At 36.7% G+C, this 25,000-nt stretch overlaps 2 protein-coding genes across 3 annotated transcripts in view; one reads left to right on the top strand and one right to left on the bottom strand.

The window, feature by feature from the left end:
• The window catches only part of LOC144958701 (uncharacterized), a 229,474-nt gene that overhangs the window by 29,202 nt on the left and 175,272 nt on the right, over positions 1-25,000 (bottom strand). The window lies entirely within an intron of this gene.
• Positions 14,233-17,356, top strand: LOC144958625 (uncharacterized). The gene is made up of 2 exons (XM_078890722.1): positions 14,233-15,034; positions 16,773-17,356. The coding sequence occupies exons 1-2, from the start codon at positions 14,632-14,634 to the stop codon at positions 17,354-17,356; spliced, it is 987 nt and encodes a 328-aa protein (XP_078746848.1). The 5' UTR covers positions 14,233-14,631.

The raw sequence follows: 25,000 nt of genomic DNA, 5'->3' as shown, positions 1-25,000 counted from the left end.
TATTCTTAATATTTTGTCCGTGCCCTACGTCTTAATCCGGAGACGGCTATGTGGTCTAGTGGTATGACACTCGCTTTTGGATCGGAAGGTCCTGGGTTCGAGCCTCGCTCGGCGCATAGTTGAGTCATTGGAAAAGACTCTTTACTCACATTCTCTCACCGTACTCAGGTATGTGTAAAATGAGTAAAATGGCCGTTTACAGCGTCAAAAAATAAATTGTAACATCGCCTAACAGCCGTCATGTCCCGTCCTAAATGTTAAATGTTGCTGTTGGCCAGGGACCCCTTGTAAAGCGCTTTGATTGAGCACATTTAGTGGATATTGCGCTAAATAAAATCTCATATTTTTTTTTAATTGAAGACGGCAAAGGACGGCAGTACCGGGGCTTCGGGTGGAGTCAGTGTCTGGTGTGGGTTACCTCTAACGCAACCTTCAGATATCACAATGTTTTCACACCTCCAGCTGTGCATGTTCTGATTATTTGGCTGTGATGGGATATTCCCGACTAAATTTGGACTCAGAAAAATATGTTCCCTATTATAAACTCATTACATAATTTTAATTCAACTTCCTTGATTCTCTCTCCATGATACATTTATTATTTGTCTCCGGGAAACCTAATTATTCTAGGTTTCCCCATAAATAGCACCCGTAAAATGATATCAAGTTTAATTTGAGCTTTAATTTAAGCTTTTATATAGCGCAATGTCCACTACATGTGCTCAAAACGCTTTACAAGGCGTCCCTAGCTAACAGCAATACTTAAAATGTAGGAAGGGGCGTGAAGCCTGTTAGGCGATATTACAATTTTTTTTTCGGACAGAGATAACGCTGTTAACGGTCAGGTATTCATTTTACATCTGAGTACGGTGAGAGAATGTGAGTAAAGAGACTTTTCCAAGGACTCAACTCTGCGCCGAGCCAGGCTCGAACCCAAGACCTTACGATCCGAAAGCGATTGTCTTACTACAAGACCACATCACCGCACATGATTTACAATTATTTATTCGTGACATCAGATTATCAAGTGTTAATAACCCTTTCATTACCAGCCATTTTCAGAATTTTCCCCAAAACTTCACACCAACCCAACACAAAAAAAAGACATTTCTTACTCAAACAGAAAAGCAACAAGAACATTCTAGAAAATATTGTTCAACAATATGAGCTCTATTTAAAAATGTCAAGTTTTTATAGCTATAGCAAAAAGAAATGAAACCTGGGTGAGAAAAGTGACGGTTGAATCGTAACAAATGTGACGGTTTTCCAATATTTGGTAAGAAGAGGGTTAAAAGCTATTGATGTCACAAGAGAAAACACAAGAAGATCTAAGATGAAACATATAGATAGTTCGAAGATGGCGTCACTCAGGCCTTTGTTATTGTTTTTGCCATCCGCGTTTGTGAGTTGTTCTCACTAAACTGTATTAACCAGACTATAAAAGTTCATGGTTACACAGAGTTTGTGTGTTGGTCCGTTATACTTCCGGATGGCAATGTTGTGAACTCCTTGGCCAAGCGCATTCTATCTATATATATAGATCACATAACTATAATATCTAACATCGCGCTAATATTAGAACAATTGGAATTTTAATATGTGGGGAGGATCATAAATTATTGAATGAAATCATTCCAAGAAGAGACGATTGTGTAGAATTGAATGAAATCATTCAAAGTGTGTCTGTTTTGTACTACGACGATTCGTAGCAGTGCACATTTACGTAGGCGTCAATGAATCGTTTGTCAGACTCTGCCCTAGATTTCCTCAATGAAATACATAATGATTTGTGGAGATAGATAGATAGATAGAGATATAGATAGTATGCAGATGACGTCACTCAGGCCTTTGTTATTGTTTTTGCCATCCGCGTTTGTGAGTTGTTCTCACTAAACTGTATTAACCAGACTATAAAAGTTCATGGTTACACAGAGTTTGTGTGTTGGTCCGTTATACTTCCGGATGGCAATGTTGTGAACTCCTTGACCAAGCGCATTCTATCTATACCATTCCAACATTTTCCAAATTGTCAACAACGTTATAGTTAAAGGTCAGGGAGACAGATTGCGTTGCAAGGTGGCAATTATTGCAACACACACACACAGACACACACACACACACATACACACAAACACAAACACATACGCTCATTAAAATATATATATTATATATATATATATATATATTCTCATCTCGTTTTTGTTACTCTCTCCAACAACGTTGTTTCATTCAAATCTTGGAATTATCAGGGAGTCCTCTCCAGATGATTCCAAGATTTGGACGAAACAACGTTGTTGGAGAAAGTAACCAAAACGAGGTAAGAATAAATGAATAATTCGATCCAAGAAACTGTCGAGCACTCAACGTGACATATGTAACACATACACACACACACACACACACACACACACAATATATATATATATTATTATATATTATATATTATATATATATATATATATATATATATGCACATACTCGCATCATTTTCAATTGACAAACACAATAGTAAAACACAACTCACAAAAACAAGACGTAAAATGGATTAACCATTTTAAGCGATGAGTTACTGTACTCAATTAGGAATGACTCGTAAGAATAATAAAGTGACGCTTTTGTCAATGGGATGGATGGATGTACGTGATAACGATAAGGTTTCACAGTTCTGTCTTTCACTTCAGTACACAATGAAGTGACTCGGCATAACGAGCTGAAATGACAAAAGTGTGCTCGCTTTCTAAAGAAATAGTCTTCAACAGTCGTGACGTCACTTCCCTCGTAATGACGCATAGTAATTTTTTTTTAAATTAAAAAATAAATAAAAGAATTGAGCTTTATATAGAGCAATATCCACTAAATGTGCTCAAAGCGCTTTACAAGGGGTCCCTGGTCAACAGCAACATATAACATGTAGATCGGGACATGACCCCTGTTAGGCGATATTACAATTTTTCGGACAAAGACAACGCTGTTAACGGTCAGGTACTCATTTACATCTGAGTACGGTGAGAGAATGTGAGTAAAGAGCCTTTTCCAAGGACTCAATTTTGCGCCGAGCTCGAGGCTCGAACCCAGGACCTTCTGATCCGAAAGCGAGTGTCATACCACTAGACCGCATAGTCCTATTAAGATACTCTCGTGAAATGTGACGCGGAGTTACCTTTATCGATGCATTCAAGTTATCAAATTGTCAAATAACATTCTACATCGTCTTTTAGATGGAACGAAGTTGACGTCACTCAAGTCTTTGTTATTGTTTATTTTTTTTTTTATTTTTTTTTTTTTTTTTTGGGGGGGGGGGGGGGGTTGCCATCCATGTTTGTGAGTAATTCTCACTACACTTTATTATCCAGACTATAAATGTTCAAGGTAACAATAAGTTGTGTGTGTTGATCCGTTATATTTCCGGATGGCAATGTTGTGAGTTTCTTAGCCAATAACACAGTGTTTATATAGATAGTTCGAAGATGACGTCACTCAGGCCTTTATTATTGTTTTTGCCATCCGCGTTTGTGAGTTGTTCTCACTAAACTGTATTAACCAGACTATAAAAGTTCATGGCTACACAGAGTGTGTGTGTTGGTCCGTTATACTTCCGGATGGCAATGTTGTGAACTCCTTGGCCAAGCGCATTCTATCTATATTATTGTAAAATTGGAAAGTTTACGTCAAACCTACAGCTGTGTCCTCTCGTGTTCAATGTTTGTGTTTTGTGATGCAGCGAGGGTTCAAATGGGAAATTGAATTCAATGTTCTGATGTCACGTCGCCCACAACGGCGGCCATCGTGGTTCTAAAAAAAGAAATTCTGTACTTTTTATTCTTCACGCTGGCTAGAACTTTTCATATGTCTTGTGATCAGAATGTGTAAACGTCAAAACATTATCAGATCTATAATGTTTTTTTCCTCTGGATACGCTTTTATACTCGTCGGAGAAATATTTCATAATGGCGTCCGCCATTGTTCCGATAGTCTAGAGCCAGTTACTAAGTTACCATGCGTCATTACGAGGGAAGTGACGTTACGACTGTTGAAGCGTATTGCTACCCCGAAGAAATCGTCCTTTTTTTCCGGTGGTAACCTCTTTGGTGTAATAATGGCATCAAGTCGGACCGATAATCAGGAGGTCTAAGGTTCGATCCCCAGTCCAGACAGGCTGATTTTTTATTCTTTGAATGTTTTTTCTTTCTTGTATTTTTACTCTGCTTTGTCTGGCATTCTCTTATACAAACTTTTTTAGACCTTCGTCAAAATCCATAAATATTGATCATTTATTGGAGCTGACATCAGTCAGCTCTGTTTTCCCCCCAAAAGTAACGAAATTGCCAGAAGCGGGCCTCGAACCCAGATCATTCCGAGACACAGTGCAATGCCCCACTTGGCCACTAGCCTACCATATGAAGATCGTATATTATAAATAACAACAAAGAACCCCCACTAGAACATGAAGGGATAGTGGTCGAGTTTTCTGTAAAACGAGCAGTTGATAAAACATACTAAACCAATATATATATATATATATATATATATATATATATATATATATATATATATATATATTGGGGGGGGGGGGGGGGCGAAGTGGCCGAATGGTCAAGGCGTTGCATTTTCGTTTTGTCCTTGGTCAATAGTATTAACCCCAGATTTGCTCACTTGGACAACATGTGTGATTCCTGTTGACATCAGACATCTTGTTAGATGAATTATCTTTATTCCTCCGTGGAATGCCTAGGCGACGATATCTTATGGTGTCGTGGGGAAGAGCATACTTTATACATACAGACAAACACACACACACACACACACACACATAATATATATATATATTATATATATATATATATATATATATATATAAACACACAGACACACAAGTATATATATATATATATATATATATTATATTATTTATATATATAATATATATATATTGTGTATGTGTGTGTGTGTATGTGTGTGTGTGTGTCTTTGTTTGTGTTTGAGTTTATATTTAAATAACATAAAACACTCCTTCCCCAATCCCATAATAATCAAATTAATCCAATCTTTGGTAAAATTACATTGCATAATATAGACACAATCACACATAATACCTATAACTACACAATCACGCAATTAACAACAGTATTAGTGAATGGAAAAATAAAGCACAAAAGACAACTTACACAGCACAATAAATGATTGCCAAGACAAATTTAATCATATCTCATGATGTGATTAGACAGTCTTTTTTTCTTTCTTTCTTTTATCACACTTTGACATTTATCTACACATTTTTTTTTTACTCTTGCGAAATATTAGATAAACTAGAAAAGATATCCTCCTGGATAAGCGGATTGTACTAAAACTGATGCTATGCGTTTGGGTAAAATCCTCACAACAGCCCTAATCTGATTTAGATAGTTCGAAGATGACGTCACTCAGGCTTTTGTTATTGTTTTTGCCATCCGCGTTTGTGAGTTGTTCTCATTAAACTGTATTAACCAGACTATAAAAGTTCATGGTTACACAGAGTTTGTGTGTTGGTCCGTTATACTTCCGGATGGCAATGTTGTGAACTCCTTGACCAAGCGCATTCTATCTATAACGTTCAGACACTCAAAACTCTGTATGTGTATCCTTGAAAGTTTACAGCCTGATTGATATAATTTAGTGAGAACAAATCACCAAAATGTTTCTCTCAGAACAATAACAAACAGCGGAATGACGTCAATTTCGTTCCTCCTAACTGCCCATTCCTTGGAGCGGGGCGGGGGCGGGGGAGGGGGGTCCCGATAGCTCAGTTGGTAGAGCAGTCGCTTCACACGCAAATGGACCGAGTTCGATCTCGGGTTCAGTCTAGATTTTTTTCAGACCCCCCCCCCCCCCCCCCCCCCCCCCCCCCCCCCGCCCTCCATACAGCAGTGAACGGGTAGATGAGTCTGTTAGATTAGGCGGAAAGTGCTTTGCTAGTGACTAGCGTCCTATCCAAAGGTTAGCAAGCAATTGCTATTGCCCGTTTACGCTATAGAAGCCGGGATAAACTGCGGCCCAGTGTGCCGAATGGCTCTGAAGGGCTAGTTATTTTTAACTGCCCGTTCCTCATATTTATATAGATAGTATGCGCTTGTCTAAGAAACTCACACAATTGCCATCCGGAAGTATAACGGACCAACAAACACACACAACTTTGTGTAACCTTGTGCGTTTATAGATAGAATGCGCTTGGCCAAGGAGTTCACAACATTGCCATCCGGAAGTATAACGGACCAACACACAAACTCTGTGTAACCATGAACTTTTATAGTCTGGTTAATACAGTTTAGTGAGAACAACTCACAAACGCGGATGGCAAAAACAATAACAAAGGCCTGAATGACGTCATCTGCATACTGTCTATAGTCTGGATAATACAGTTTAGTGAAAATTACTCATAAACACGGATAGCAAAAAGCAATAACAAAGATCAGAGTGACGCCATCTTCGTTCTATCTATACCCGAAGATTAAGTATATGCAGAGACGTACACTTGTTATGTTTTGCCATCGTTTGGGTTTCACTAAACTGATTACGATAAAGTCATGTTAACGAGTTGTGTTGTCCGTTTACTCGGATGGATGTTGTGATCTGGCCAGGCTTCTATCTAACGATGTTCACGTATGGATAGGTGGGCTCTAGACACAACATTACAGGAAATATATATAGTATGCAGATGACGTCACTCAGGCCTTTGTTATTGTTTTTGCCATCCGCGTTTGTGAGTTGTTCTCACTAAACTGTATTAACCAGACTATAAAAGTTCATGGTTACACAGAGTTTGTGTGTTGGTCCGTTATACTTCCGGAGGGGCAATGTTGTGAACTCCTTGGCCAAGCGCATTCTATCAATGACGGACCAGCACACAAAACCCTGTGTCACCATGAACTTTTATAGTCTGGAAAAAACAGTTTAGTGAGAATTACTCAAAAAACGTGACAAACTGATGCTATGCGTTTGGGTAAAATGCTCACAACAGCCCCAATCGGATATAACGTTCAGCCACGCAAGCTATGTGGATCCCTGTTAGTTTATAGATAGTTCAAAGATGACGCCACTCAGGTCTTTGTTATTGTATTTTGCCATCCGCGTTTATGAGTACTGCTCACTGAACTGTATTAACCTGACTATAAACGTTCATGGATACACACAGTTTTGTGTGTTGGTCCGTTATACTTCCGGATGGCAATGTTGTGAGCTTCTTAGCCAATCGCATTCTATCTATAGTCTGATTGAGATAGTTTAGTGAGAACAAATCATCAAAATGTTTGTCTATAAACAATAACAAAGACCTAAGTGACGTCAACTTCGATCTATCTTTAATCCATCGCTATCTTAACTCTTAACCCTCTCCTAACCAACTACAGGAAAATCGTCACATTTGTTTCGATTCCACCAATGTTTATCTCATTCAGTTTTTCTCTTGTAAACACAGAATTTAAAGATTTTTAAAAATTATAGTTATATTAGCTTAATTCGCTTCAACAGTCGTAACGACACTTCCCCCATAATGACGCATGGTAATTTAGTAACTGGCTCTAAACTATCGGAACAATGGCGGACGCCCTCATGAAATATTTCTCCGACGAGCATAAAAGTGTATCCAGAGGGGAAAAAAAAAGCATTATAAATCTGATCACGTTGTGACTTTTACACATTTTGATCACAAGACACATGAAAAGTTCTAGCCGGCATGAAGAATAAAAAGTACCGATTTTCTTTGTTTAGAACCACGATGGCCGCCGTTGCTGGACGACGTGACATCAGACTATAGAATACAATTCAGCGATTTACTTGTTATTTCTTTTATCTATGATGGGTTTGATGTTTAGTGGAAAATCGTGAAAAGGGTCGATAGGAGAGAGTTAAGTACTGTCACCTAAAACAATCATCGCCCGCCACATTAGAGTACTCTGGGAAGTCTCAGGTTTGAGAGTTTTGCCAAGATGAGTGTCATTTTAATCGATCGTATGATATTTGAAGGGTCCGTTTTCTGCCCTACATGACTTTTGTCTTCAAAGTACAGCAGAATAATAGTAGTCGAGTAGAAAGGATATAATATGGTCTAGTGGTATGACACTCGCTTTCGGATCGGAAGATCCTGGGTTCGAGCCTAGCTCGACGCATAATATTTGATTCCCTGGAAAAGGCTCTTTATAACTCACATTCGCTCATCGGACTCAGGTGTAAAATGAGTATCGGCCATTAACAGCGTTGTCTCTGTTCGAAAAAAAAGTATAATATCGCCTAATAGGCGTCATGTCCCGTCCTACATGCCAAGTGTTGCAGTTGGTCAGGGACCCCTTGTAAAGCGCTTTGAACACGTTTAGTGTATATTGCGCTATATAAAAGCTATATATAGCCCATTCTTGTAATGGTTATACTCTCAGACCAACATAAAATATATATTATTATTTTCTATTAGAGCAATGTTAAATTAAGCACATTTATTGCTTTCGATTATCAGTTTTGCTAAGAAAAATATGTACACGCCCGTGTTTTCACTACAAAAATGCGAATATAACGAAAACAATTTGGATTATTCGACTTTAACCCAGTTAATCCTAGAGATTTTTGCTGCTTTTCAAAAGTGGAAAAGATATATATTAAAAAATAAGCATGTACATAGCTTTATTCAACATACAAAAAAAAAACCTAAAAACATTAGCTTTGATACTAGAACGCCTATAATTTGTCTCAGAAAGAATGTAATAAATTGTCATGGGGTAAAAGTAACCCCGCGTAAACTACGGATATAGTCGGTGTTTGGGTTGAGTGAGTTAAACAAATACATTGAAGCCCGATTTGACAATCGATTGAAAAAAAAATCGTTATAAAATCGTTCCCTGTTTCGATTTTTAGCAACCATTTCAAATATTTTCACTATTACCTTGCCAAATGGAGAGAGAGAGAGAGAGAGAGAGAGAGTAAGAGAGAGAGAAGAGGGAAAGAGAGAGAGAGAGAGAGAGAGAAGAGGGAAAGAGAGAGAGAGTAAGAGAGAGAGAGTAAGAGAGAGAGAAGAGGGAAAGAGAGAGAGAATAAGAGAGAGAGAGAGGGAGTGGGAGAGAGAGAGAGAGAGAGAGACGCATTGTCTATAATTTTCTTCACATAAGCAAAGTTATTAACAGTTAACTTATCGCAGAACTGTTGCAAAGTCACGTTCTAGAACCCATTAAAATTGCTATGGTTGAACAAAACAGGAAGAGAAACCAACAATTTCTATGTTACAGCAGAGTGGAATTAAGGATAATAGATCTTTATTGTCCATAAATATGGCAATTTGTCATTTAGTTACACTTGTTATAACGTTATATGATATGAGTAACTATAACATTAAACTGATATTGCACTCCTACTTATTTTCTCTCTCTCACACACAACTCTCTCTCTCACTCTCTCTCTCTCTCTCTCTCTCTCTCTCTCTCTCTCTCTCTCTCTCTCTCTCTCATTCTCTTTCTTCTTCTCTTTCTTTTACGCGTGCGATGTACACACCATAAACATATTCATTTCCATTTCAATTTGTTACATTTGTGGCAATCCGACACCAAATATTATCATCATTATCAATTGGTCACTTAATCTAGCATTAAATAAATTAACCAGTCAAACAGTCAACGCATCAATCCTTGGTTTTGCTGTACCATATGAAATATCAGCATTTTTATTGATGATGGAACGAACGTTGATTTATTTTACTTGTTAGTTGTACATTTAATCTGACAAAACCTTCTCCCAGATGGTAAAAGACTAAATTCTTGTTTCAAATATGTTTTATATTGTTGGTAATTGATGTCACGTCGCTGAGCAAAGGCGGCCATCGTGTTTCTAAACAAAGAAAATCGGTTCTTTTTATTATTCATGCTGGCTAGAACTTTTCATATTATGTCTTATGATCAGAATGTGTAAAAGTCAAAACATGATCAGATTTATAATGTTTTTTTCCCTCTGGGTACGCTTTTATGCTCGTCGGAGAAATATTTCATAAGGGTGTCCGCCATTGTTCCGATAGTTTAGAGTCAGTTACTAAGTTACCATGCGTCATTACGAGGGAAGTGACGTTACGACTGTTGAAGCGTATTTTTCTTTGTCCACAAACTAAGGGACTGAATTTGTTAGATAATGCATTCACTCTATACCAAGTTAGGGAGGCTTGATTGAATACTGATCGCCCAACAGACGGTCAAAAAAAAAATCAATAACACCGAGCCGAGTGAAATCAAATTCATTCCTTCTATTAATACAATTCGTTTTGGCAAAATAATCACAACATCCGCCATCCAGATTTAATAATTTAACAAATTGAGTTTTTATACAGCGCAATATCCACTAAACGTGCTCAAAGCGCTTTACAAAGAGTCCCTAACTAACAGCAACACGAAACATAAAGAACGAGACACGACGCCTGTTAGGCGATATTACAATTTTTTTTCGGACAGAGACAACGCTGTTAACGGCAGGTACTCATTTTACACCTGAGTACGATGAAGGAATATGAGTAAAGAGTCTTTTCCAAACACTCAACTATGCGCCGAGAGAAGCACGAACCCAGGACCTTTCGATCCGAAAGCGATTGTCATAGCACAAAACGACATAGCCGCACACAACGTTGTGTAACCCGTTAATGTTTATAGTCTAATTGATATTATAATTTAGTGAAAACTAATCACTAACAGGCTATCTAAAAAAAGGATAACAAAGAGCTGAGTGACGTCAACTTCATCTATTCTTTCAAAAAGCGTTAATAGGATTCAATAGTCGTAAAGTCACTTCCTTCCTAATGATGCATGTAACTTAGCAACACTGGCTCTAAACTATCGGAACAATGGCGGACGCCCGTATGAAATATTTCTCCGTCGAGCATAAAAGCGTATCCAGAGGGGAAAAAAAAACACATAAATTTGACCATGTTCTGACTTTTACACATTCTGGTCACAAGACATATGAAAAGTTATAGCCAGCTTGAAGAATAAAAAGTAATGATTTTCTTTATTTAGAACCAAGATGGCCGTTGTTGCCGAGTGGCGTGACATCAGACTACTGAATCCAATTGAACAATCTGGCAAGTCTTGCCTCGTCAAAAGCGGAGGGTTCGGTCAATAGCAAAGGTTTTGTGTTAAGCAACATGAGACACTAAAATTACTAGTCGATCAATAAATATACAATTCCAAACCATTTTCTCAATTAAACGGTCTAGGGAAAATCACTCTCAAAACGATTGACTTGAAAACTCTAAAATGGAAAGCTTCAAATGATAACTCCAAACTCTTATATTATTCGCTATTTTAACAATCCTTTACTCTTCAACGTAGTAAATAAACCAGTAAAAAATAATACATTTTGATCACGAACTTTTACCTCTCACTCAACTGAACTTGTATTTTATCACAATCACTCGTTAAAGTCTCTTAAGAAATAATAACAAAGGGAAGTAATACTCAACAGTGTGATGTTTTGTTTCATATTTGTTGTCGTTGACACTTTATTATTATTATTATTATTATTATTATTATTATTATTATTATTATTATTATTATTATTATTATTATTATTATTATTATTATTATTATCATCATCATCATCATCATCATTATTATTATTATTATTATTATTATTATTATTATTATTATTATTATTTGATATAGCACCAATATCCACAAATAATGCTCAGAGGTGCTTTACCATAGTTCTTTTTTGGTATCACACATGTTCATTCATTCGACTACAAAATCACTTACAACAGTCACACTCATATCTTGTTCGAAATTCACATAGAATCACGATAAGCAGAATGAAAATGATTGGTTTTGTAAATGCCGTTTGAAGACTGGTAGACTTTCACATTGTCGGGTTGTAGGTGGTAAAGAATTCCATACGATTGGAGCCGAAAATGCAAAACCACGCTCATCAAACTTTGTTCTTGGGATGGTTTCTCCATTGGCGTTAAATTAAATTAAAATCTACTTCTAATTTCGATTTACTTGGAAAATATATCTACACTTCTAGTATTTTCAAATTTAACAGACTTTAACTAAAAAATTAAATTTTAAAAATTGAGCTTTGTATAGCACAATATCCACTAAATGTTCTCAAAACGCTTTAGAAGGAATAATGATAATAATAATAATGATAATAAGATAATGATGATGATAACAATAACATTAATGATAATAATAATAATAATAATAATATAATAATAATAATAATAATAATAATAATAATAATAATAATAATAATATAATAATAATATAATAATAATAATAATAATAATAATAATAATAATAGTAGTAGTAGTAGTAGTAGTAGTAGTAGTTAGTAGTAGTAATAGTAGTAGTTGTTGTTGTTGTTGTTGTTGTAGTAGTAGAGTAGTAGTAGTAGTAGTAGTAGTAGTAGTAGTAGTAGTAGTAGTAGTAGTAGTTGTAATAGTTGTTGTTGTTGTAGTAGTGGTAGTAGTAGTAGCAGTAATAATAATAAATTGTATTTGATGAGCGCTCTACAATATCACAAGGAAGTGCATAGGGCGCTTTACCGGGGTATCAACAATGGGCATGATCTATATTACATTTCCATGTTCTCGAGGTCATTGGCCACATTGCAAAGTGTGCTCAAAAAGACCAACATAGTGAAAAGTGTTCACAGTTTGAGAAATATCCAAAGTCACAATTGGTCATTTTGCTCAGCATGACTCATGGGCATGTTTACAACAGTGTGTTTAGATACATTGAGAAATGTCCAATCATTGTACAGCAAAAAATCATGTGATCGATGACGAGGATGGACGAAATCATGAATATAGATAGTATGCAGATGACGTCACTCAGGCCTTTGTTATTGTTTTTGCCATCCGCGTTTGTGAGTTGTTCTCACTAAACTGTATTAACCAGACTATAAAAGTCCATGGTTACACAGAATTTGTGTGTTGGTCCGTTATACTTCAGGATGGCAATGTTGTGAACTCCTTGGCCAAGCGCATTCTATCTATAGATCGCTCCCACTCATTCAACATGTTTTTCTTGATAATTATAAAGTTTTTATTATCATGCTCATCCTTATCGTGACAAGATTTTGATTTTATTTATGATAGAGTCACGGTTATTATATCATTCTTATATAGAATAAATTATACATTGCCATATTGATACTGATAATCTATTGCCTGCTCCAAAATGTCCTGGAATCGATAATCACATCGCTAATTTATCTCGACTTTCGTTGTTTAAGTTTTGGTGATAACTAGTATATCTGTCTGCTTGGCGGGGGGCTATGACGATAATCACAATATTTTAAAAGTATAAAATTCAATGTATATATTTGGATAATGATAATATTTTTAAAGTATATAATTAAGTGTATATTTTAGAGAGTTCACTGAAATCCGCGAATTCTCAGAATTGAGAGTTTTTGACAATACGAGGGTCATTTTATTGGATCGATATTTGAAGGACGAGAATTCTGGCTAAAATTTTAAATACGAGTTTGTTTTTTGGGGATTTTTTTCTGACTTCTCTGTTCATCCGACCCAGCAGTGATTTGGTAGCTTGGTCTATTAGCTCTTGCCAAAAATACTTTGCGATAGTTTAGAAGCGTCCTGTCCAAAGGGTAACAAGCAATTGCTATTGTCCGTTTCACGCTATATAGAAACAGGGGTAAACACCGGCTCAATGCGCCTGATGGCTCTGAAGGACTACTTTACTTTTCCAGTAGGTATAGATAAATGCACTTGACTAAAAAGCTCACAACATTACCATCCGGAAGTATAACGGACCAACACACAAAACTATGTGTAACCTTAAACGTTTATAGTCTGGTTAATACAGTTAAGTGAGAATTACTCATAAACATGGATGGCAAAAAAACAAAAACAAAGACCTGAGTGACGTCATCTTCGTTCTATCTATAAGGAACCAATTTGTCATTTCATCTCCTGTTTGTCGTCCCTATTATTTTACCAACACTCGTGTAATATCCGTGATATCCTTTCGCCGGGTACATCCTCATTTTCACATGAGTCAAGTGAGTCAACCTTGCTGATTGTCAATTTCCATGATGTAAACAATAAAGATAAAATCATACTAATGTGAGTATCAATATTGTAATCCAATTTTGAACGTTAAGTTCAGCAAAATATAACAACACATTGATGCGAGAGGTCATATTTATTTATTTACTCATTTATTTATCAATATATATATATATATAATATATATATGAAGAGTTTTTTTCCAAAATGCGACATACGCCATTTTCAGGGATTGAGAGAAGCGGCTCAGATTCACTTCATGGGTGATAAAGCTTTGCCCTTTCAAAAATATTTCCGTCCAAATCGCGACATAACTTTAATTAAACGTGTATTTAATTCTACTTTTTTTCCAAAACGAGATATAGGACTGCAATGTTTTATTCCAAAATGAGACATAACCAGAGCCAATCAAAGACCGTGAATGGTGTTAATATTGACCAGTCGTAATTCGTTATATTTTTGGCTCGGAACTGGTATCATGGATGCGCCCATTGGCGTAGACCGTAGATAACCATTCACTCGTTCAACTTCGTACCGCTAACACCATTAACATACATTTTTAACCGCTCCTAACTTCGACTATTCAATTTTGAGAGACAATGGAAGTTTTTGATAACATAAACGAAACTGCACAGCGGACAGACCGAGGGAGGAAAAGGAAAGAAACAGCTAGGGCATACAAGACAGTAGGCAAGATGAGACGGGCCAATGGAGGCTACATTCCGACTGTTTCTTGCAACCACGTTTCAACTCCTTTGTGTTGTGCAGATCAGCTGAAGCCAGAGTCACTCGTCCAAATGTTCGAGACATTTTGCTCCCAGAGCAGCCATGCTGACCAAAACAGCATGTTGATATCCTTGATGGACGTGTCAGCTCCTTCAAGGGCCAGGATCGATGAAACAGAGAGGAAAAGAGGCCGTGATGTTACCATCAAATACAATGTGGTCACCTCAACAAGCGGGAGATTGCCTGTATGCAAAGCATCCTTCATGTCCATCCTCAGTAAGTTGTCATTTCCTTTTTTATTATAATATTATCGAATTGCAAAGGCTCTCTCATTCAGTTATCTTACTTTGACTTTGATCCGTATCCAACATCAAACACTCTAACTCAACTCTAACCTATTTTTCTTTGTTCTCTCTCACTCAACTTGGATCTAGTGCCCACTCTTTCTTCTGTTCCACTGTTTTAATTATTCTTTTTGCTGATTTATTGCCTAGTGCATCACTATTTATGTTATGATAATGATTACGTTATTTTCGTATTGATCACTTAGACTTAGTCTAAGTTAAAGTGAAAGTAGAAAGAAAATTAAATAGAGCTTAGGACATGGTAACGTCTTCATTATTTATAATGAACATAGAGTAAAGCCATGTGATGTAGGAAGGTGAGTACTAAGTCCTGCCATCGAGATGAGTGCATTGTTTATAGATAGTATGCAGATGACGTCACTCGGGCCTTTGTTATTGTTTTTGCCATCCGCGTTTGTGAGTTGTTCTCACTAAACTGTATTAACCAGACTATAAAAGTTCATGGTTACACAGAGTTTGTGTGTTGGTCCGTTATACTTCCGGATGGCAATGTTGTGAACTCCTTGGCCAAGCGCATTCTATCTATAAAATACCATAAAAATCATTTCATGGTATGGGGGGGGGGGGGGGGGGGGGTATACTTTTTTATTGCTGTTGTGAGTGGACATTCACACCACGTGGCATGAATGAATATTTATTTTTATATCTCACCTTGTGTAGTTTGGACCACTGATATGAAGAAGAATCATGTTCATAATAGTAATAGTAGTAGATAAAGATTTTGTTAACAAAAATGAAGTGCTAATAGTAATAGTCTTAATGTTTTCATGATGCTACAGTTTTCAAGGTAATAACTGGTAACAAATTTAGGATTACTTGTTAAAAATTTGTTACAAATTGCGGACAAAAATTAAACAGCACGTTTTGCTAATAAATTAAAGAAATGATGTCGAGGAGAGACAACCAGAAATAAAATCGTGGAGCGACGATCAGAGACCGCAACACTATGCAGAAAGCGATGGAAACTACAGTCGTATTGTGACTAACGTTGAGATTGTAGTCAGAATGAAATAAGCGCTCACAGCTCTATGATTAAAGAGCATTGACAAAGCTATTAAAAAAGCTTTTGAGAGGTCATTGTGAAGTCAAAAATTGTTTATTTTTCTAAAAGTCGCCATTTTTTTTCATAATAAAGTATAAAGATAGACACACATTTAAGGAAGGTAGCATGTGTGCCATATTGCATGAAGATTTGAGGGGACACAATAGCTTATCCTTAACTTAATTAAAATTCCCTTCACAATTGGCATACAGCTTAAGGAGGCTGCTTGGGGGGGGGGGGGGGGGGGGGGGGGTGTCTTTACAGTAAATGAGTACCTAATTTAATTTTCACTTAAGTTTCTGCAGCCCCGTGGCGCAATCCATCATCTCATAGTTCATTGGTTTACTACCTATCTGTGGTTTTAGTCGTTTGTTATTGTCTTTTTTTTTATTGTTTACTTTTTTTTGTTCTCACAAGCTAGATTTTTAAAATGCTTTTTCTGTTTTGAATTTTGATTTTATTATTCGTGTCTAAGGAAAAGTTGTGGGGGATTGAAGCTTGTGTGTGTAGGCATCTATAACATTATAATTTCTCTTGCTTGATACTTTCTTCATATACCCCTTTATCTCAATGTAACATCTTTCCTCTATTTTTTATATCCTTACAGATGTCAAGAAGGATCGTCTCAGTCGTCTTGCAAATAATTTCCTTAAGGAAGGCGCACCGAGAAAAGAGCGTCGCGGTGGCAGCAGACAAACCCCAGAGATGGTTGAGTTTAAAGAGTCAATCGTTTCTCATATTGAAACATTCACGTGCAGAGCCAGCCATTATGCACGTCGTGGAGCTCCTGGACGGAAGTATCTACCCAGTGACATGAATGTTGCCAAGATGCGCCAACTCTTTAATGAGCAGAATCATCGACAGGCTTCCTATGCCTTATATTATTCAATATTTTTGCATCGATTCAATCTGGCTTTTGGGCACCCGGCCAAGGATATATGCAGTGATTGTCTGCGATTCCGGATTCAGTTGCGCCAAGATTTACCTGAAGCACAAAAGCGAGCAAAGGCAGTCGCTTTTTTGCTTCATAGGCGACGTGCCAGGAAATTTTATGACTTAATGGACAACGTTGACGATTCATTAACACTATGTTTTGATGTAATGGAGAACCTTGTTCTCCCTAAAACTTCGATTGGACAGGCGTATTATTCACGTCAGCTATATATATGTTTTTGCTGTCGTGCGTCATGAAGGACGAGGACAGTCTGTTCCATTAAGGAATGTTTTCCTTTATACGTGGATGGAGACACAGAATAAAAAAGACTCAAATGTCATTGCATCCGCAGTTGAGCATGCTTTAACTGGTTTCGGTGAAAGCTTTCAGGGCAGGAAAGTCAGATTATTTTCTGACTCGTGTTTTGGACAAAACAAAAATTTCAGTATGGTGTCGATGCTGCACTCATTCAGGAAACGACATATTCCAAATAGTTCTATTCAATATTTTTTTCCAATTCGTGGCCACAGTTATCTGCCAGCTGACAGGGTATTCGGACGTATTGAGCAGGACATCAGGAAAAAAGCTCTTATTTTGCTGCCATCCGAATACATTGACATCTTAAAAAGACATGGCACTGTTTTTCAGTATGGAAAGGATTGGTTTGTGAAGGACTATAAAAAAGAAGTGGCGTCGTTTTTAAAGACTCAAAAGGGCTTCAGAGTGAGTGATGCCAGGGTGTTACAATTTAACAATGATAAAGTTGGCTTTAAGTCAGTGTATGAGGGACCATTTTGTGAACATTCGATTCTGAAGAAGGGGAAGCGTTGGGTTGACTTTGTCCCTGAGGTGATTGGAGATATTTCTTGTGTGAAAGAAGAAAAGAAGACGGACGTTTGCAATTTATTGGACAGTCTTGGTGTCAGTAATGATGTCAGGGCACAGTATGATAGTTGGCTCCTATCAACTTCTGTTACAGAGGATCCAGAATCTGATGAAGATTAGATTTACTGTGTTTATATAATTTTTTATTCCCTTTTCCATATCCATTGTTTTTATGAGTCTTATGCTTTGTGTCCTGTATGGTGTTTTTTTTAATGGCTGTTTACACCAGACCATTTAATTATTCAATCAGTTTTGGTTGGCTTAAGTTTTCCTTTGGGTATTTTTGTCATATTTCATACATTTAATGCCTACCTGTCTGACTACATACTTAAATCTTGTGATTATGTCCCTCTCTGTGGATTGACAGAAGGTCTTTTTTTTTAATGGATTGCTATTCGACACCCGAAACTCAGGTGTATCTTTTCACCAGGTTATTCGACACCCAAAGTCTCACATGCGCATGTTGAGAGTTAGCTATCCTCAACAACACGTGAATTTATCAGCACGAAAATTTTGGGTTTTGAATTACGTTCCCTTTTTTTAATTGCTGTTGACACAGGCTATTCTTTTAAATTTAATTAATCCATCAGTTTTGTTTTCTAGAGTTTTTTTTTTTTTTTTTTGGGGGGGGGGGGGGGGGGGGGTATTTAGCATAGTATTTTTTTTTCAATCAGTTTTTATTCCCTAAAGTTTCGCATCTTTCATAAATTGTCTATTTACTGTTGGACTTAGAATTCATACATTTTTTTGTTGCTTATTTAACTTTAAGCTGAGCTTTTGATACACCCCAGTTTTAATTCAGCTTACTGGCAATGGAACTGCTTTTCTCCTTATTTGCATGAAGGCAGGGATTTTTTGGCTCTTTTCTATTTTAAAAAGTGGTTTGGATGTGTAGTCATGTTTTCTGCTTAACATTTTTTTTTTATGGGTGGGGGGGGGGGGGGGGGGGATGTTCAGGGGTTTTGTTTGAGAAGTCCCGTATTTTTTGCAAGTACCACACGTTTGATATTGTATCATTTTTAATTTTCAGTAGGATTATTTTTTTTACTTTGGTTTGATTTTCCCCATCATGTAGTTGATGTGGACTTTGACATGTTTTTTATCTGTTTCAAATGTTTTGATGTCATTAAATTTATAAAATATATTTTTGAGTTATTTTTGTTTTCTTTTCATGCACATTGTCTTGTGACTGCATTATGCAATAGAGAATGCTTATGCTGAAGAGGAAACTTCCATTGGTGTTCTCATTTATACCCTTCTGTATCTTAATATTAAGAGGAGTGTAAGTGGATTTACTGTTAGTGTATGTTGTATTTTCAGCTTAATCAACTTCCTTTGCATTTAATTGACTGCTGGCTATATTACTTTGGTAGACTCCCAACAGAGTTATAACCAGGAGTCTGGGCTTTTGTGAGGCCTTGCACAGGTTTCGTCTTTCTATTTCTAGTAAATTGTGTTACTATTCACCTACTTTTTCCCCTGGCGCTTATGACCTAAAGAGCCAGTACCCATTAAACATTCATAACCTAACAAGTACCCTGGTGCTTATGACTGAAGGGGTAGGAAGCATTGCAACTGTTAGGATATGACTGCTGTTTCCATCGCTTTCTGTGAGAGTGACTGCGATGCGACTTGAGCTTCTCCAGAAACTCAAGTCGCATCGCAGTTACTGATCTCTTGATGGAACCGACAGTCATATCCTGACAACAGTCGTACGTTAGGTCGACTTGAAATTGGCCCTCACAGTTCACAGTTTGTGGGTTAAATTTCCTAGAGCAATATGGAACAATTAACTACAATACGTATGTTTATGATTGGTCTTGGGTTAATTTTCATCCAGTGACTGTACTTAAACTGGTTATCGAAACTAGTCTGCGGGAGTTGGTTGGGTGCTACTGGTAGGCCCTCCTTTTCTCCCTGATCTATCACTACCATCTTGCTGTTCTGTGCTATATCAGACGATTTTGTGGCATTTCTTGGCTCTTGATAGGACTTTTGTTGAATATTACAAAGCCCTGGCGCTTATAGGACTTAAGAGTGTTGCAAGCGCTGTTAAACATTCCAAAACAAAAACAATTTCCTCCCTCTTCTTGTAGAGGGAACTTAACAGCATAAATTGCTTGCTATCATTTAGCCAGGACTCTAGTCTATGGTAGAGTACAAATTGCTGGATTAGATCCATCTAACCATTTGCTGACTCCAGACTGACAAGGGTCCAGAAAAAAAAACCTATGCTATGCTGTGTCAAACCAGGATGACCAATTTAGCCCTGACAAGTAATTTATATTTTGTCGCTATCTTTTGCCAATAAGCAATTTTTTGTTGCCCCATATTTCCTATGGCTGCTTTACCACTGTCATGAGAGTAGATTTCATCTAATGATCAAATAGCTTAGCTTGCATTCTTTGGTTAGAGAAGAAACTTCTGTGTCTGCCCCAAGGCATCAAGAATACTGAGAGTTGCCATTAGTGTGTAGGCTTATAGCACATACTTTGCTTGGGTGTAAATCTGTATTTCTGTCTTACTTACACCAACATCTTGAGAGTGACTACATCCATTTTGATCAAAATTGGATATGTCTCACTTTGGCACAAATCTGTTGGGTGGATATGTCTCATTTTGGAGAAAAAGTGAAATTATAAATCATAACAAAGTACATTTTAAAAAAAGATAGATTTAAAAAAAAAATTATGTTCTGATGTTGAGCAAGAGGATAACTGTTTCAATTAATCAAATTATGTAATCTGCGTTGTCTACTGGTCAAAAATTTAAATGTCAAATATCTCAAAACAGGAATTTGACTTATGTCTCACTTTGGAAACAAACTCTTCATATATATATATATATATATATATATATATATATATATATATATATATATATATATATATATATTTGTACAAAAAATTGATTTAATCTATCTATCCATTTAGGAATTTATCTATTTGTTCATGTCTTTGTCTATTTATTTATTTATGTACTTATTTATACGTCTATTATGTGTTTTATAATTTATTCAATTTTGTATTTATTAATTTAATTAATTATTTCTCATTTATCACTTAATCTTTTTATTTATGTATCTAATCATTTATTTATTTACTAACTTATTAATCTATTTAATTATTTATTCTTTCATTTATTTATTTATTTATTTATTCATTCATATTATTTATATTTATTTATATATTTATATAATTCATTATTTATTTATTCCATTATTTATATATTTAAGTATGTATTATTTATTTGCTTGTTTATTGAATGTATATTTGTTTATTCAGTTACTTATATTATATTTGTTCATTTGCTTGTTTGCTTGTTATTCATACCATGTGTATGTTTTTTTCCTACAAATCGATCGTGTCATCAAACAGATTGGATTAACTCCCTTGTGGTCTGTCCGTATCATTGATGACCTTTACTAACAAGGTCAACGGTCTGTTAACCCTTAAACGTCGGTGCCTAATCTCCTTCAAATCAATGGGAATCATATTATATAGATGGAATGAAATGGACGCGACTCATGTGTTGGTTTTTGTAGTTTTAGATTTTAGCCATTTTGGTGATTAGCTCTCGCTTGAATTATATAAATCAGATTAAAACGTTTAATAAGAACGCACATAGCTTTGTGTGTTTGTACGTTATTATTGACGCTATATGTTTATGTAAATACTCACAATATCTGCCAGCCGGATATATGGTATGATGTGTAACCTTGAGCATTTTTAGTCTGATTGATATGATTATTAAAAACTAATCATTAGAACGGATGTCTAAAAACAATAATTAAGAACTGAGTGACGACAACTTCGCTCCATCTATTCCGGCTAGCGTATGTTGTGAGTATTGTACCTCAACGTATATTACCAATAGCGTAATTATAACACTGCTTTGGCGGCACCGTACAGACATGTTAGGGAGCAGATATTGTTGGATAATACTTAATTTGTCACTTTGGTTTTTCCAAGATATAAATTCCGCATACTATAAAAATCTTCTTTCCCCTCCTCTCATCTTCACTGTTTGTTTATTATGATGAGATGAGCGCCCAAACGCGTACCCTTATGAAGAGCATGGCCATTATTAAATCGTCTCAGTTACCGACTTATCTATGTGGTTTAAAGGTAGCACTTGTGACCAGTAATCCGAAAATGGGAGCGGGGAGGGGGGGGGGGGGGATAGTTGTTTCTTGTATTTTTCTCTCTGGTTTGTCTGGGACCATTCCATACATAATATACCGTTCCTTGTCAGATTTCAAGAGACTACAGACTGCTTTTAAGCTATTTCCTATTTTGGACAGAAATAATTTACGATGAGTTATGTTGTTTGTTTTTGAGGGTTTTACGGCGCTTGCAACACATTAAGGTCATATCAGCGCCAGTAAAAAGGAAAAAATGGGATAGTAAAAATTTCTGATTACAATTAAATACCAAGAATAGGCAGACAAAGGGATTGGTTCAATAGGAACGATGTAGATTCCAAGAGCACACTATCAGTGTACTAATTTGGATCACTAAAGACTGCGTCCAGACACAAGCCAGGTCCCTAAGGAACCACTCAATGTTTAAATCATATTAAAAACATAAATACAAACATATGAGTGCATAAAGAGAGATGATTTACAAGGAAAAAAATATCACTCCCAAACTACTATACATTGACTGTTCCTCCCATCAAGGTATCGCAGGCCAGGACAAAACCAAGAATCCACTCCAAGACAAAGACAAAACATGTTGAAACAGATTTTAGGGATAGAGACATAGTATGTACCACCCTGCCCGCTATGGGAGGTCAGGATCCCCACCCAGTACGATGAGTTATGATAGCTCCAAAATAATAGGGGCAGAGTGGCTCAGCGGTTAGGTCTTTGCTTCCTACCCGAAAGGTATAGAGTTCGATCACCCGCTACTGCGCTGTGTGTGTAGCCTTGAGCAAGTCACCTCGCCTTAGCTCAATTTGCGGCGCTGCACTGCGGTTGACGCCTGGGTTATTCCAGTCTTTCCTTGGAATATACCTTAGAAACAAATTTCCCTATTGGATGAATAAAGGGATTTTTTTTTTTAATTAAAAAAAAATGTCACAAATTCCAAATCACGAAAGCACAAAGTAAAAGCAAAACAAATAAAAAAAAAAAAAACGCTTGAGTTTTACATAGCGCAATATCCACTAAACGTACTCAATGCGCTTTACAAGGGGTCCCTAGTCAAAAGCAACATGTACTTAGCACGTGGTAGGAAGGGCGTGGCATTATGATGCCTGTTTGGCGATATTACATTTAAATTTTTTTTCTTCGGACAGATACGACGCTGTTAATGGCCAGATATTCATTTTCCACCTGGAGTACAATGAGAGAATGTGAGTAAAGAGTCGCCTTTTCCAATGACCCAACTATGCGCCGAGCGGGCGAGGCTCGAACCCAGGACCTTCCGATCCGAATGCGAGTGAGTGTCATAATAACACAAGACCACATTATAGCCACACAAATCGGACTCCGACTGTGGAGGGTTAAAATCGCATGTTTTGTTAATAGATTGGGAGGATTCCCAGCAAGACACGTCATCTTCACGTCACGTTCATTTTGCATTGGTGAAGGTCGCTCATGGCATCCTGTTCAACTATGACCCCCCCAGCCTCCCCATCTCCCTAACTACCTTCCCAGGGGTCTGTATAATATATATTATATTATATTATAATATCAAGGCAATAATTCAGATTGTATCGTTGTGTATGGCAGAGCATCATTACAGAGCAAATAAACTCGGCTTAAATACTTGTAAATTATGCTCTTTGTTATATTCGATGGTCGGCGGATCAAACCTCTGAAGTCTCGATTTTCAAGATCGACGGATCAACAGTCTAAATTGGATTCAATAGTCTGATGTCACGTCGCCCAGTTACGGAGGCCATCGTGGTTCTAAACAAAGAAAATCGGTACTTTTTATTCTTCGTGCTGGCTAGAACGTTTCATATGTCATGTGACCAGAATGTATACAAATCAAAACATGATCATTTTTATAATGTTTTTCTCCTCTGGATACACTTTTATGGTCGTTTGGATAAATATTTCATAAGGGCGTCCGCCATTGTTCCGATAGTTTAGAGCCATTACTAAGTTACCATGCGTCATTACGAGGGAAGTGACGTCATGACTGGTGAAACGTATTGCAAAGCTCGTATGTAGACTTCAGAGTTTTGATCCGCTGGCCATCTTTATAATAGCTTTGAGCGGTGTAATCCATATGTGACCCTTCGTCACGAAACAGTTATATCCAAATCAATTGAACCCCGAAAAGTGGCTATATTAAATTTTTCTTTTATTATCAAATTCCATTCATCCCGACATAATATATCATTTTCGTGTCAAAGGGTCGTGTAAAGAGCATTGCTTACGATTATTGGAAATCGCTCTATATAAATGCTCCATTTTTAACATACGAGCAACGCATTGTAAAGATTTTAGCCAGAAAACCTATCATTCAACTATAGGTCGATTAAATTGAACCTCATCATTTCGAAAGTTCTCGAACCTGGGACTTCCATTACTGGATGGACAAACAGATCTCGAAGATATAAAAAAAAAACGTCACAAATCGTCATTCAAACCAAACCCATTGCTTGCAATGAGAGTGTTCTACCTACTGCTCCATCGCGGTACCCCCATCTTTCTATTGAGCTTTCTTCTTAAATAGATAAAGAAAATGACTGTTCGCCTCTATTCACTTTTAAAAAAGGCAACGTGTCTTTCGTTACAAAATGCAGTTTTCAACATTTTTGCCAGAAAATGTAATCTTCGTATATTAATAATATTATTAAAGTGACTCTCAACAGATTGTCATTGATTAGCTTTAGCCCAATAATTCAAAGAATTGATGTATTGTTCCAATGAAGTCTTTGGTTTAATCATTTTGACAAGCTGATTGCTAATGTAATCGATCGATAAATAGACTAAATCTTTTTCTAGCCAATTTTTTAAAAACTCTCTCCTTACCAGCCATTTTCAGGAGTTTCCCAAA

Source organism: Berghia stephanieae, chromosome 13 (assembly GCF_034508935.2).
Source record: "Berghia stephanieae isolate SIO BIC M18660-M18661 chromosome 13, UCSD_Bste_1.3, whole genome shotgun sequence".
NCBI lineage: Eukaryota > Metazoa > Mollusca > Gastropoda > Nudibranchia > Aeolidiidae > Berghia > Berghia stephanieae.
This window is presented reverse-complemented; position numbering and strand designations above follow the sequence as displayed.

Bases quoted from the DNA above. Each gene is read 5' to 3' on its own strand.
- LOC144958625 (XM_078890722.1), top strand. From the start codon at position 14,632: ATGGAAGTTTTTGATAACATAAACGAAACTGCACAGCGGACAGACCGA. The intron at 15,035-16,772 runs GTAAGTTGTCAT...ATATCCTTACAG, and splicing joins ATCCTTCATGTCCATCCTCA to ATGTCAAGAAGGATCGTCTC.